This window comes from Mesoplodon mirus (genome assembly GCF_964341445.2).
Source record: "Mesoplodon mirus genome assembly, chromosome: 8".
NCBI lineage: Eukaryota > Metazoa > Chordata > Mammalia > Artiodactyla > Ziphiidae > Mesoplodon > Mesoplodon mirus.
In genome coordinates, this window is record NC_138984.1 from 99,804,402 (window position 1) to 99,820,268 (window position 15,867).

The following is a 15,867-nucleotide window of genomic DNA, read 5'->3' on the forward strand; positions in this document are numbered from 1 at the left end:
AGACAATAAGAAAGCTATAGGCAGACAGCTTAGACTCTTCATAAACTACAAAGGAAAAAAAAAAAGGTTGGAGGAAACTTTAGGAAAGACTTAAAAGATGTATTAGTGATTCTCAATGTAAGGACCTTATTTGAATTCTGATTTTTTAAAGAAAAACAAAAAAACACTGAGTGTACATTTAATAATATTAAAGGAGTTACTGTCCATTCTCTTAGGTGTGATAAGAGTCTATCTTTTAAAGATATGGACTAACCTTTTTTTTTTTTTTTGATACGCGGGCCTCTCACTGTTGTGGCCTCTCCCGTTGCGGAGCACAGGCTCTGGACGCACAGGCTCAGCGGCCATGGCTCACGGGCCCAGCCGCTCCACGGCATGTGGGATCTTCCTAGACCGGGGCACGAACCTGTGTCCCCTGCATCGGCAGGCAGACTCTCAACCACTGCGCCACCAGGGAAGCCCTGGACTGAACTATTGATTGATCGCGTTGTCGTCTTTCATTTGATTCAGATAGTGTGAGGGGTTCATATGCGGTTCGGTCTGCTTTTCTGTATATTTGAAAACTCTCCTTCATAGCTTACTTTTAACATATCCAAAGTAAGTTTTTAAAAACTTAGATAACTGTATTGGGAACCTGGCTATACATTTTCTCCTCAGCCCTTTGTATGGATGGCCGTTGGTTCAGCATTGGTGATTACTCCCTGGAGATAGCTCTCTCTGTCTGTGACCTGCCTGGGACTGTTCCTTCCCAGCTGGTAACCAGTAAAAACTGGCTTGTTTCTTGTCCTTCCCCAGGTTAAATATTTTAGACACGGTGGCTTTTTTTTGACAGAGTCCTTCTTTAAGAATTGGACAGCGGGAGTTGTTAAAAAGGCAGTGCTGTCTTAGAGAATCACTGGTACCATGGCATACTTAGGCTTATGGCATGCAGAGAATGGATCCTTAACCCTCCCTGGAGAGAGGCTTTGAAAAGCCTTAATTGACTAGACTGGGAAATTAGCTGGGAGAACAGAAAGACAGGTACAGAAGTTCATGGTGGGGATGGACAGTCTATTCTTTCCAGTCTATAATACAGATTTTCTCCACTATTCACTCTCCTTCTTAGAGGCCATTAAAAAAAAACAAACAAAGAGGGAATCTTTTTTTTTAATATAAAATATGATTAAGGTTAGGAAGACTTAAAAATGATTGAGGTAAATTTAGAAACTAAGATAAGCTAGTAAAGTAAGTTGCCCATTTAAAAACAGGTAGTTTATAGAAAAAGCTAAAAATAAGATTAGAAATAATTTACGTAAGAAGAAACTAGACTTACAATCCCAGAAAAAAGATTTGAGTTTAAAGAATGATAAAGGGGGGAAAATAGAGAATAAAAATAAATGAACCTAGCTCCTAGATCTTGGTTTCTGATACCATTCTTCAGTAAAAGGAGAAATGGCTGATTCTAGAAGTGGTACCGGGGATACACAAGGTGAGCCTGGAGCATCTTCTAGTACCAGAACGTAAGATGATACTAAGAAACAAACAAATAATCCAGAAATCAAATCAAGCAAGAACGCAATGATTGAGGTATGGCAGAGGGACACAGGAGCCAATAGAGAGAGCTCCCAATGGCCAAAGCTGGAACAACTTGAGCAAAAAGTCATTGGATTATAACCCAAAGTATAAAATTAATATCCATGTGTTCAGACTGATAGAAATGGATGGTTGAATAAATACATGGGAGAGAAGAGACAAATCTCCCATGCAGAATAATCCCCAATATATGTAACTACTAAGCCTGGAGCATAACTTCTCACTCCTTTATACATAGTGAACTTCTTCCAAAGAGCTAAGTATGGAAAAGGGGAAAGAGTAACTTTACAGGGGAGGACTCTGCCAACACCACCTCAGCCAGGCTATCAAGGTCAGTTTATAATAAATAAAATTAAAAGTGTATTATAGAAGTAAATGACATTTTAAAACAGAAACCTCAAAGCATGCTTAGATTAGATTTAAAATATACTGTATGGAAATTGAGAATGAAGAATGAAAGAATTTTGATTATGAAGGTCCCTTAAGAGGTTCCTGAGGAGTTGCTAGGTCCTCAGGGAAATAATCTATAGACATGGGCTTCTTACTTTATGACAGAGAAACTGGGGCCAAGAGCCTGCTACTGCTTTCTTCATCCTTCTCTGAACTTCACATTCTTAGTCCTTTCCCTCTTTCTCTTCTTTTTCATCCTCGCCTCCCACTTGCACCAGTCCTTTTCAGTGGGAGAACCTTCTTAGGTCTTGAATCACACAGGTGACTCTCAATATTCAGTGTTCGTGTAACAAGTTTTTAATGCACGCTGACTGTATGACTGGCATTGTGCCAGGTACTGCTGGGCAGGTGAAGAGCAGCCTGACATTGGAGACAGATTGAAGAGTCTGCTAAGTAGTTTTCTGCCCTTGTTCTCTTACTCTGTATTCCAGATTGCCAATAAAAATAATGAAATGAGGCTATTTCTTATTTTAGGCGCAAATATTCTGCGAGATTCAACAGGCAACGTCAAACTGGGAGATTTTGGGGCCAGCAAACGGCTTCAAACCATCTGTCTTTCGGGGACAGGAATGAAGTCTGTCACAGGCACACCATACTGGATGAGCCCTGAAGTGATTAGTGGAGAAGGCTATGGCAGAAAAGCAGATATCTGGTAGGTTTTGATGGGGGATTTGACCGAAAGCACATGCCTTCTTAACATATTTCCACCCAGGATGGAATTTACTGAGGTAAATTTATTTTTTGTACTTTTGAAATGGGATGTCAGGATTACAAGGATTAATATCATTTTAACTGTGTGTGTTTGAGGCTTATTAATAAGTGACTAAATAAATAGAGTTTTGAACCTGTCTTCCATTCTTTAGGAAGGATCTCTCTTTTTTTTTTAACAGAGGACAACTTATTTTTATTTTTATTTATTTTAATTAATTAATGTATTTATTTTTGGCTGCGTTGGATCTTCGTTGCTGTGCGTGGGCTTTCTCTAGCTGTGGCGAGCCGGGGCTACTCTTCATTGCGGTGCACAGGCTTCTCACTGCGGTGGCTTCTCTTGTTGCGGAACACGGGCTCTAGGCATGTGGGCTTCAGTAGTTGTGGCACACAGGCTCAGTAGTTGTGGCTCACGGGCTTAGTTGCTCCACGGCGTGTGGGATCTTCCCGGACCAGGGATCGAACCCATGTCCCCTGCATTGGCAGGTGGATTCTTTTTTTTTTTTTTTTTTTTTTTATGGCGGTACGCGGGCCTCTCACTGTTGTGGCCTCTCCCATTGCGGAGCACAGGCTCCGGATGCGCAGGCTCAGCGGCCATGGTTCACGGGCCCAGCTGCTCTGCGGCATGTGGGATCTTCCCGGACTGGGGCACGAACCCGTGTCCCCTGCATCGGCAGGCGGACTCTCAACCACTGCACCACCAGGGATGCCCCGGCAGGTGGATTCTTAACTACTGCGCCACCAGGGAAGTCCCAGGAAGGATTTCATCTTGAGCAAATTTCAGCATTAGAAAGCTATCTTCATTTTATTTCCCTGAAGATCTTTAAAAGTAATTAATCTTTATTATTAGTCTTATAATTCAGTTAACCTTTAATTGCTTAATAATTTTAAGTTAGAACATAAAATGGCCATTTCCTACTTCCCACTGAGAAGTATTTTTAAAAATTTATTTAATTTTGGCTGCGTTGGGTCTTCGCTGCTGCGCACAGGCTCTCTCTAGTTGCGGCAAGTGGGGGCCACTCTTCGCTGCGGTGCGCAGGCTTCCCATCGTGGTGGCCTCTCCCGCTGCGGAGCATGGGCTCTAGGTGCACAGGCCACAACAGTTGCGGCATTCCGGCTCAGTAGTTGTGGCTCATGGGCTCCAGAGCACAGGCTCAGCAGCTCTGGCTCATGGGCCCAGTTGCTCCGAGGCACGTGGGATCTTCCCAGACCAGGGCTTGAACCCATGTCCCCTGCATGTCAGGCAGATTCCCAACCACTGCACCACCAGGGAAGCCCCGAAAAATTTTTTTGATAGATATGCATTTTAGGCACCTAAAGACAAAGAATTTCTAACGTTTGTATTCTTTGTAAGATAAAGACAGAAAACAATTATATTCAATGTCAGTTTAGAGAACTATATAAAGCAAAAATTATAAAATGAATAATATTCTTTGCCTAACAAATTTGAGAGCTTAAATTTTAGTTTATTTTCATTGATTTTTATGTTTAAACTACAGGTTTGTGTTTTGTTTTTTCTTTTAGCTCAAACACAGGCTGCTTACTTTATTATTTTTTTAAATTTATTTTTGGCTGTGTTGGGTTTTCATTGCTGCACGCAGGCTCTCTCTAGTTGCGGTGAGCGGGGGCTACTCTTCGTTGTGGTACACTGGCTTCTGATTGCGGTGGCTTCTCTTGTTGCGGAGCATGGGCTCTCCGCGCATGGGCTTCAGTAGTTGTGGTGTGCGCGCTCAGAAGTTGTGGCACACGGGCTTAGTTGCTCCGCAGCACGTGGGATCTTCCCAGACCGGGCTTGAACCCGTGTTCCCTGCATGGGCAGGCAGATTCTTAACCACTGCACCACCAGGGAAGCTCTGCTTACTTTATTTAACAATGAAATAGTAATGACAGTAATTTAGTTGTAACAGCCATCAACAGAGCAATATAAAAACAAAGCCCAAATTGATTATCTCCTTTAAACAGGAAAAACCACCGTTAGTCTAGTGGTTCTCAAACCTATCCACACATTTGAGGAATGGAGGGAAGGAGGAGGATTGGTGCTTAAAAACTAGCTATACCCAAAGCCCATATCAGAACAGTTATATGAGAATCTCTCAAGAGTGGGGCCCAGGCAAAGATTTTTGAAGTATTGTCAGGATTGAGAACTACAAGCCTAAAGTAATAAGCAATAAAAACCATGCCTTCAAAGCAATTCAAAAGAAGAAGTTAGAAAAAAGAAATATGATAAATTTCATTCCCCTTATCCTGGGAAAAGGAGGGAAGCACCAATTCATTTCCTCATTATTTTTTATTCATTTTTGATTGCCCAGAGTTTAGTTTAACAAACATCAAATATTGGAAGTTATGCAAACATTTTACCCAAATTGAAATTCTCACTACTTTACATTTAGAAAGCTCTTTCAAAACAGTACCAGCTTTCAGAAGGAAAAGCACATTTTAAGTTTGCATTAGGTGTTTAAACTGTTTGTTAAACTAAGAAGAGTCAATAAAATGCACTAGAAAGTATTTCACTAAAAACAGTTATTATAAAACAATATTCATTTCATGTACCACAAATTAACTTTTTGGTGCAACAAGAGGAATATTTGAGTGTTTCCCATCTGTTTCTACAACTGTCAGAATTCATTGAAGTCTAGAATCCAAACATAAATTTTTCTTCAAGACTGCATACATAAAATGCTTCCCCTCTAACTGCCCTGTGCCCTTGACAAATCCCTGTTGGGAGGTCCAGTAGTGTCTGCAGGCATATTTATCTTTAAAACAGACTTTGCTCATTTTTCAGGTTTGGGAATGATACCACATCGAGTATGGATATATTTTTCCTTAAGAATACATAAATTCACTTAAAGCCTCCTCAAATTCAGAAAACCTCGTTTCTTCAGCCCTTTCTGTCAGGTCTCCGTGTCAGTCGATCTTAATCGCCTCATTCCTGCCCCGAAGCCTTCTTCTCTCGGGTTGTCTTCATTCGCGCCCTCAGTGTCCGCCAAGACGATAGGAGCGGAGGGATTCTCCTCCAGTACCGGGAGGGGGCGCGGGGCCCGGGCAGGTGTCCCTGCTGTCGGGTGCTGGCCGCGCTGCAGGCCGGGCCCGCCAAAGCCACGCGCACCCCTGCGTCTTTTTGGCGCTTTGCGGCGGCCCGGGGACCCCGCGGGGCTGCCCGGGTTGCGGCGGCGGCAGCGCCTGGGCAACTCGGAAGTGAGGAGAGGGAGCCGCTGCCGAGGCGTGTGGAACCGCCCGCCCGGCCCCGGCCCCGGCCCCGGCACCGACCCCGACCCCAACCCCGACCCCGACCCCAGAGGCTCCGTGCGGGAGGCCGAGCGCCGACCTCAATTTTTACAGCCTTTTAATGAAACTTTACATTTGAAACCAAGTCGTATTTAAATGTATATGGACTTCACGCCTGTTTCTCATTTTGTAGTTAGTTAGCCGACTTCATGATGATGTTGTTTGTGTAAGGTCTTTCTTTTATTTCTTCTCAGGAGCGTGGGCTGTACTGTGGTGGAAATGCTAACGGAAAAGCCTCCTTGGGCAGAATTTGAAGCAATGGCTGCCATCTTTAAAATCGCCACTCAGCCAACGAACCCTAAGCTGCCACCCCATGTCTCAGACCACACTCGAGATTTCCTCAAACGGATCTTTGTAGAGGCCAAACTGAGACCTTCCGCTGATGAACTTTTAAGGCACATGTTTGTGCACTATCACTAGCAGCCAGTAACCTCTCCTGTGCCTCTACCCAGCTCCCATCTATTCATCCACCTTCTCTCTGACTGCACTTTTCTTTTTTATAAAAAGAGAGATGGGGGAGAAAAAAAAGACAAGAGGGAAAGTGTTTCTCTTGATTCTTGGTTAAATTTGATTAATAATAATAGTATCCTAAAGTTTTTATAGTTAATCTTTTTTTCCCTTACAAGAACTTGAAACTTTTTTGTTTTTAAATTTTTATAATGTACTGATGTGGTTCAGAGACATAAAGCACTTTAGTACATAGTCACTCTTTTTAGTACAAAAAGATCATTTGGAATACCTAAAGACTGTAGAGTCTTTCCCTGTGTCACTGACAGATTGGCAGTGATGGGGAGACATGGAAAACAAGGAGAAGAAAATGATGTATAATTTGTAGTTTTTAGTGATAGTATTTAAAATAGATTCTTGTTTGTGGGGTTGAGCCCTAAACTTGAGTTTAGGATAGGTACTCAGCTTAAAGAATATAGGTTCCTTCTTGTATCTGTATTCTTTAGATCCTAACCTCTGTCTACCAAGCTTTTTGCTCAGTAGGACTCTTGATAGAAAATATGAATCTCTAGGAGGTATGTTTGTTTGTTAATCCTAACCAGTATAATAAGCAAATACACTATAATAGATCCATGTTACTGGAATCTGTAAACCTTGAGGGATAGCTTTCTGCTTAAAAAAAGAAAAGATACTGTTTTATTTTAAAACAGATATGGGAAGTCAATAAGCAAATCCAAATTAAAAGACAAAAGGAGATTGCTCTAATTAAATGTGTACGCAGTAGAAGAGACCACATTTGCGAGTCAACAGAAATAATGAAAAGAAGAACTAAGTGTTGTTTAGTGTATTTTTAAACTGTGTTCTTTACCCGAGGGGGAATGTCCCAAAAATCAAGGGGAAGGAGAAATAATCAAAATCATGTATACTATATCTTCCTGTTTCTAGCTCCTGATTCCCCATAGATAACATTGTTTAGGAACTAGGAGTTTAACCTGCAGTGTCCATGTGTTAAAAGCTAGTGTCATGATATGAAACCCTTGTTCTTGTTCTTTGGATCACAGACTACTAAAGCACCTCAAAAAACAGTTAGCATGTAAAAACAGTGGTTTTCACAGCTGGGGTGAGGATAGTTTTGCTTGGCATTTGGCAATGACTGGAAACAGTTTTGGTTGTCACAACCAGGAGGGTGCTAGAGGCATCTAGTGGTTAGAGGCCAGGGATGCTGCTGAACAAACTAAAGTATACAAGAACAGCACGTCCAACCCCCCAACAAGGGATTATCCTGCCCCAAATGTTAAAAGTGCCGAAGTTGAGAAACCCTGATGTACATACCAGCCCCAGTTATAAACGAAAATGGCCATTTACAAAGCAGGTTCCTTGCAAAAAGTAAGCTTCAGAGAATGATGTAATGCATAATGAAGGTTTTACAAGAGAAGATACCACTACTTCAAGTCGAGGGTGAAAGGTCTCAACAAACAGCCAGCAACAATCCTTTCCCTTCCAGCCGCATATTGCACCCAAATCAGTAACTTCTATTTTAGACACAAAATGAACTTAAACACGGAGCCTGTTGAACTCAGTCATCTGTGTGTCTTCTTTCCTCAAAAGTCAATTCATAATTGTGGGAAAAGAAAGGCATATTAAAACAAAGTATTAGCTACTTTATAGGAAGGTTAAAAACTGCCAGGTATTTTTAGTATAAGAGCAACGACATGAAGCGCAATGAGACAGCTGGGAAACTCCCACTATCTCTAATGGGCTTGTGCTACTGAAAAACATGAATGATATCGGTAATTTGGCCACTTGCAATTTTTTTCAACATATTAAAGCAAATGCTAAGTACGTTTTTTTTAAAGGTCTAGAAAATAGTATTCTTCTTGGAGGCCCTAACTGTGATGCCTTTCATGGGATTCATAAGGGACTCAGGTATTTTGTTTTCGGCTAAAAGGTATGCTCCTTTAGGAACTCTTTTAAAATACTTTGTTTCGGAAGTTAAGTAGATCTTGCTTTACTGTGTCAGGGTCCTATCTGGCATTCCCTGTAGGAATATTTGAAATTCCATTAGCTAGTCTGAGAAGAAGTCAAAGCACAAATATAGTTGTTAAAGCTTCTCGCATACCCTTATAATGAAAGGAAGCAGCTTGCAAGGAAGAACTTGAATTACTGGCCTCCTCCCCCTGGGAAATCAACTGCCAAATCTTGTGCTATAAACATAGTCCCCAAGGATGTGGATCTATTATAATTTCTTTATCTTTTATGAGTGAAGGCATCTCTTCTACTTGAGCAAGATCATGGTATCTGGACCAGTGGGCTTTTCCTTTGTTTCTTTGTATTGTGTGGTTGTGATTTCCTTTTGGCTCATTTTTGGTCTGTCAGGGTAATCAGCAGTGCAAAATATGAGACAGATGCTCTTTAAAGAGAAATCTTGGGAGACTGTGAAACCCAAAGCAAAATTGTTTGCTTTTTTTTCAGTCTCTTTTTCTTTTTGAAATGCTATAGAAAATAAAATCACCTGAAAAGAAACTACTACTTTAACACTGCTGCACAAGACCTTTGTTTTATAAGAAAAATATTACTAGCTATGGAAAAGTATTGTTCTTTATGTAAAGACTTAAGAATAGACATAGTTTACAGAGTTATATAAAAATGTGATGTGAATTTATTTCAGACAAGTTGTAAAGGTACCAAAAACCACAGTAAAAGTTAATATATATAAAAACTGCTAGAACAAAAAAGGTTAAAGTGGGGTGAGGTATGAAAGACCAAAATTAAATTTAAAAAAGAAAATTTTCAAAGTAACCACCTCTATCAGGGGCAGTTAAAATAACACTCCAATTTTTTCTTTCTAATAATGGTATGGATCAGCAAATGAAATTTGAACTTTTTAAGATGACTCTAAATGTATTTTGTTTTTTAAATGCACAACTGATTCTTCTATACTGTAATGTTTCTTTGCTGAGGCTGGAAAATGACCAGACTGCTAACTTTGTGCCTTTAAAATGCATTCTGCTTTGATAGTGGCAGACTTTTTGGTGCTGGAGAAGATTCACTAGCAGTCTTATATGTGCTTTTCAGGAAATATCTTTCTACTTAGGCCTTGAGAGATTCAAAATGGCATGATTTAGGCTTGGACCAAATATAAGATCTTTTACATTGCAAACAAAGTGTATTGAATAAAAGGGTTGAAAAATATCATAATGACTAATGGAAGTTTTGATGATAATTCTTTAAAATGTATTTAAAAATATACAGACTTTGAAATTTTCAGTATGACTATCTTTAATTTTCCTCATTTACAAAACACGTTTCTAACCTGAAAAATGGTTAAAGACTACTGCCTTAGAAAGTTTTCAAAGGCACAGTCAACCTTACATACATAATTTATATAAGAGATTGAAATGTTAATGCACAGGCTGAACTATAAAAGAAAAATTAAAACTTATTTCATAGTAAATTGAATTGGCTTTCACTTGAAGGAGTCTTTATCTTATTCCCAGTAGAAGCTACATTAAAAAGAGGAAACTATTTCTTTAGAGTAGCTTTATTTGCTACTTCAGCTCTTATATATGTCAGGTCTGGTGTGTCGTATTTCTGAGATGGAGTTGTTATAAGATACATGAAATCATTGAGAAAATCAAATCTGAATAGTTTATAGGACAACTAAGCTTGGGTGCAAAAGCCAAGATGTTCGCCAGATGCAAACTCCTTGGCCCACAGCAGAATTCTTTGTCACTGATTTCATTTGGGACCAATAGCATGATATAAAATCACCTGGTGTCAACCAAGTATAGGAATCTATTGATTTTTTAAAAAAATATGGTGAATCTTTTTCATTTGCTTATTCAGTATTGTGGCTTATTATGTCAGGTACTAAATTAACTTAAGGAGGTCATAGTCTAGGAGGAAAAATGGGCAAACAGTTACTTTTTGTTTTTTTTTTTGCGGTACGCGGGCCTCTCACTGCTGTGGCCTCTCCCGTTGCGAACACAGGCTCCGGACGCGCACGCTCAGCGGCCGTGGCTCATGGGCCCAGCCACTCCACAGCATGCGCGATCCTCCTGGACCGGGGCACGAACCCATGTCCCCTGCCTCGGCAGGCGGACTCCCAACCACTGCGCCACCAGGGAAGCCCCCAGTTACTTATTTTTATGGCATATCCTGAATCTGAAAGTTCAGCAATGATGTTTTAAAATGTTATTTCTTATGAAGTGAGGGAAAGCAATTTTGGGTAACCATTGGCTATTATAAACTAAAATGTCATTACAACAGCAATTAAAAGTATCCCCAAATTGGAGGGATCCGCATAGATCAAGCAGCCTCTCCCTCAAGACTCCCTCTTACAAGACCCAGCCTCTGCTCAAACAGTTCCAGCAATGGGGGCATTTATTCCATTACATAGTGTCTTTTCCTGCTTTTTCCTTTAAAGAAAAAAATATTTTCTTTTGGTCTAAATTGTTAAAATACCCAAAACATTTGATAGAAATTGAATTCTGTCAACAGTGTTATTTATACTAAGATCAGGAAAATTTCTTGAGATCTTATTGTTTTATATGAAGTTTGGCCTTAGTTACAAATGCACTGTTCATATTTATTTGAATTTTAACATTGGTTAAAATGTCAACGGAAAGTAATTTAATTGTTAATTTTTCGTAGTGCCTTTTTCTCTGTATGCCTTAATTTTGTTTTATATCAATAATAATTCAAGTTACCCACCGAAATGAAGGTTTTTCCAAAATCACTAGGCTTCAAGAGTTGATTTGGCCTTAGGCTGTGTATTGGCCCTTAAACGTTTCTTAATGCCTGCTTCTTCCTCCTACCCTTTTCTACCTCTTTTTTTTTTAATATGTTAGAAGAGAAACATTAGCATTGTTCTGTGATAGACACATTGCAGTTTTACTAGACACAAGTTCCTAAGATAAGGATAGAAAGAGGTATTCTAATTCTAAAGAGACATAGTGAATTGTTTTCCAGGTTGATTACTTGATTTTCAATCACACTGGCACTGTCCAAATTCTTTGTGTGTTGTGGTTCAGTTATGATTTTCAAAGCAGAACTGGAAAGGTGGTTTTTGTCCTAAAGAGTTCATTTAAGTGGTTTACAGATGTTAAGGCAATGAGACTTAGGGCAATGAGCAAGAAATCCAGGGATAGCAAATTCTAATCCTTACTTTCTAACTAACATTTTGACTAAAACTCCACCTTACTTTTCTGTGAAGTGTGTGTGTGTGTGTGTGTGTGTGAGTGTGTGTGAGTGTGTGTGTGTGTGTTTGGAGTTGGTGCAGGGGTGGGAAGGAAGGAAAGGTGTGAATGTCCAGTTAGATTAGTCTCTGTTCTTGGAAGAACAGCTCAAATGTGTGTGACCTACTGATGATGGAATGCCAGCACATTTCCCACAAGTAGCTAGTACAAACGGTTGTTTAATAAAGATATTTATTGTAAATTGCCAAGCTCTTGGTTGCTAAAAGTAGATTAAAATTGAATTTGTATGTGTGTATAATAGCTTATATATAATTTTAAAGTAGAAAGTAATTGGTTTTGCATAGTTCTTCATGAGCTCTTTGGAATAGAAATTCTGCCAGACATTATCAAAACAAGCTTCCTTAGCTTACCAAGTGTTCAAAAGGAAATTTTACCTCTTTTTTGGTTGGCTAGGGAAGGCGTGCTGTGAAGCCACTGTTTCTACTTCATAGTCGTCTTTAGCTTTGCTTTAACTTCTGCCACAGTCTGGACAGGATGCCATAATAGGTGTGAAAGTATCAGGGCCAACCATCTCTCTGTACTCACCTTTCAAAGCTGTAGATGGTAGTGAGCTCTCAGGGGAGTCTAGAGAACCTTCTCTAGGTTATAGTGAGAGCAGACATGGTTTCGTTTCAGAAGGTCGAGGGAGGAGTCGCAGCTATCGTAAAGAAAAGAATAAATTTTACCTGTTGCCTGTATACAGTCTCTTATGTAATTTTTCATATTTTTCATAATTGTGCATTTTAATTGACAGTAATGATATTTTTGTTAATAACAGCAAAGGCATTAAATCAATGAGTACTATTATTCCCTATGCCTGATGACTTCTTGTTTGTATTTACAATCTGTATTATCAGAATCACTTTAAACCAAAGCTTTTATATTCTCTGCACATACAGCCAAAATGATTAGCACTGTTACTTCTGCCCACCTGTAAGCTAATAGTATGAAAATAATAAAACAGGTACTAGTAGAATTTGTATCTCAATCTATCCTTCAAGTTAAAGACAGGTGCTCAGTGTTTGCATTTAGACATGCAGGAATTTACTTCAACTATTATGGAACTATATAGACATTATGAGCTTGAGTTTGTACACGTGCCAATCTTATTAATGTCACTTGACCATAAACGCATATACATATACATTGACATATGATGCCTCAGGTTGGTGGCGTACTTTCTTCCTAATGTCTTAACATTTATGGACTTGTGTTTGACTTGAGGGGCATTTCAGGAAAGCTGTGAAGAAAAGTAGGTTATGGACTTTTTGTGCCATAGACACTTTGGAACGTAAGGACGAGTCTGCTCTCCAGCATACATGCAGAATTTGTCCCCACGTAGGATTTCTGAGTCCCTTAATGCCAGTTGAGAACAGTAAAGTTTGTGACTATACTGAAAAGCACTTTTGTGTTCACTTATTTATGTAACTAACAATTGGTGACTTTAGCATTAGCATTACTTGGAGGGGAAAGATAAGTAACAAAATTACATCCTAACTCTATTAGATACTTAGGCTCCAAAATGGATTTGTCATGTTCTCATTTTTTCCAAAGACTGTTTTCCACCTGGAATAAGAAGAGAGAACTAGTGGAAACATTTGAGCTGGAAAGGTTTATGGGCAAAAAAAAAAAAGTAGGCCAAACCCTTGCAATATACCCTGTTCAAGTGAAAGTACAGTGTCTAAGGATAAGAATACTTCTTTAAAAACAAACAATTGTTTTTAATACAATCTTAATTAGTAAGTAAAAGGTTTACATTTTTTCTATTGCTGTTGGTTTTAAAATTTGCTACCCTGCATTCTGAAACATTATAAAAGAGTTAATACCAAAAATACTTTTAATGTCTGACATCTCTTACATTTCACATGGTTCTTTTTATTCAAATATCATTGTAAATAAAAGTAAACTTGGATAAATCTGAGAATAAACTTTTAATTGTTGCAAACTATGATTATCAATTTGTACATTTACCCTTTGACCTAATGTACATTTTTAAATGTAGCCATTAAATTCTCTATATTTAATCCATTCGTTTCTCTCTGTAAACGTTTTTAATCTCAGTTGAATGCTGGGCAGTTTATAATTATGTACAAAGGTGTTCTTTTCCTATCAAGGTTGACTTTTTTGCACATTTTTGGAAATGTTTAATTTGTACACTGATTTACTACTCTGACCAATAATTGTTGATGGGTGTATGAGCATCATGAATGCGTGCATTGAACTACTGTCTGTGTCTCTACGTTTAAACTTCTTTCAAGATGTAGCTGTCAGTAACTGCACTGCTATTACTGACTTAAATGGACTTTCTTGCTTTTACAAAGTATACATATCTATGGTTCTATCTTTGTTGAAGAACTCAGGAGTTCAACATCACTTTCTGATTTTATATGTATTCTAAAATCCATGACTAAGTGGAAAGTATGCTTGTAACTCTGTGTATCAGAGGATGTGTGTGTGGAGATGTCTTTTTCTGTCTGTAGGTACATGTATATATCCCAGTAATTTCTTATTTTCATTTCTACATTTTTATGAACTTGTTTTATAAGGGTACTGTTTAGTTAGAATAATTAAATATATATAAAGCTTTCTGAGAGATTATTTACTATATGAATATATTTTCAGCTGGCTGATCAAAAATATTTTTTTAATTTTGTTTTTAACCATTCAAAATGTATTTGTATTTCCACAATTGGATGCAGATTTACTTAGATATATATCAATTAAAATACTCTTGCAAAGAACAACATTGAATTCTCTCTGAGAATTCTATGAAATGCAAATTAAGAGAAAAAAATAGGTTTTAAGCAGTAGCAAAAACACTGTCCACTAAAACAGTCTTTGAATTCTCAGAACTATGAAAAAATGTGAGAAACTGAATTATTTTGAAGAGATGTCAAAGGTTTTTATATCTCCAGTTGCTGTTGGCCTGGCCTACTGTTGTTTTTGAATATTTCCTTTATTCTACCCCAAAGATTTCAACTTTCAGTTTTTTTCTTACTGGGCAAGGTCAGACCTCATTCATAAAACAATATATTGATAAATTCTGATTCTCTGTAATTGACTATAAATTGGTTTAGAAATGTCCAAACATACATTGTGTCTTTATACCGTACTGTGTATTTTAAGTAACTGGCAGAAAAAGAATTGGGAATTAAAGTTCCAATCTGACAATGTTGTTGTGCTTAAGGAAAACCTTGTTTTTAATATGCGGTACCGTGTAAAATTACTTATGTTAGGAATAAAGTCCACTGTTGAAGTTGAATGTCACTAAGCTTATTATGTTACAAGGAGCCGATATGATTAGAAAAACCTACCAGAAGCCAGATACAGTGTGGTGTGTGCCACATTTCATGCACATTTTGACTTTGTGTTCATTCAAAATTGTGCTTGTAAAAATGTATAAAATTTCTGAGTTTTACAGATTTTATGTACTTGTTTTTTCTTGCTGGTAAATAGCCTTTTTTTTTTTAAATCTAATGTGAAAGAAACCATGTTTATATTTTGTTAGTGATCAATGACTTTGTTTATACGGAAATTTGTATATTGTTGGCACCCATCTTTGTTTAGATTTATTGTGCATGAAGGCCTGCAATAATTAGCACAATGAAAATTGCTTTTTCTTACATGTTAGTTCATTTTTTGAAAGATTGTGGTGCAAAGGCTTACTCTAAGTAACCTTCTGGACTATGGAATGAATATAAATGAATGGCACTTTGAGTGTTAATAAAGCTGATATTTATTTCCACTGTGACTGCTTTGTCCAGATCTGTTCTTGGACACATTGCGCTCACGGTTGTCTTTCCTTTGCCTGAGCTGATCACTTTCTAGGAGACCAGTAACAGACCAACCTAGAAACACTGCAACTAAGTCTTCCCAGGATACAAGTTTATAATGTTCTACCCAACATACTCTGGCATGTTTCTCTGGACACTTTGATTACCCAAATCAGAGATCAACAGTGATTAAAAACATAAAGTCTGTTATAGTCAGAGGGTAAGGAATGGATGCTCCCACAGTATTGGAGGTCATTTAAGTTAATGCCGCATATAGAGCAGGGGTCCCCAACCCCTGGGCCACAGACCGGTACCCGTCCACGGCCTGTTAGAAACTGGGCCGCACAGCAGGAGGTGAGCAGCGGGTGAGCGAGTGAAGCTTCATCGCCCCATCACTC

General features: G+C 38.6%; 1 protein-coding gene across 1 annotated transcript in view; it reads left to right on the forward strand.

Annotated features, from left to right (window-relative positions):
- MAP3K2 (mitogen-activated protein kinase kinase kinase 2) overlaps window positions 1-15,447 on the forward strand; it is a 92,836-nt gene extending 77,389 nt beyond the window's left edge. The window contains exons 16-17 of the mRNA XM_082630064.1: window positions 2,494-2,671; window positions 6,207-15,447. Of these exons, the coding sequence (XP_082486190.1) occupies window positions 2,494-2,671; window positions 6,207-6,432 (404 nt within the window). The 3' untranslated portion in view covers window positions 6,433-15,447. The remainder of the gene's footprint in view (window positions 1-2,493; window positions 2,672-6,206) is intronic.
- Window positions 15,448-15,867: the final 420 nt, after the last annotated feature.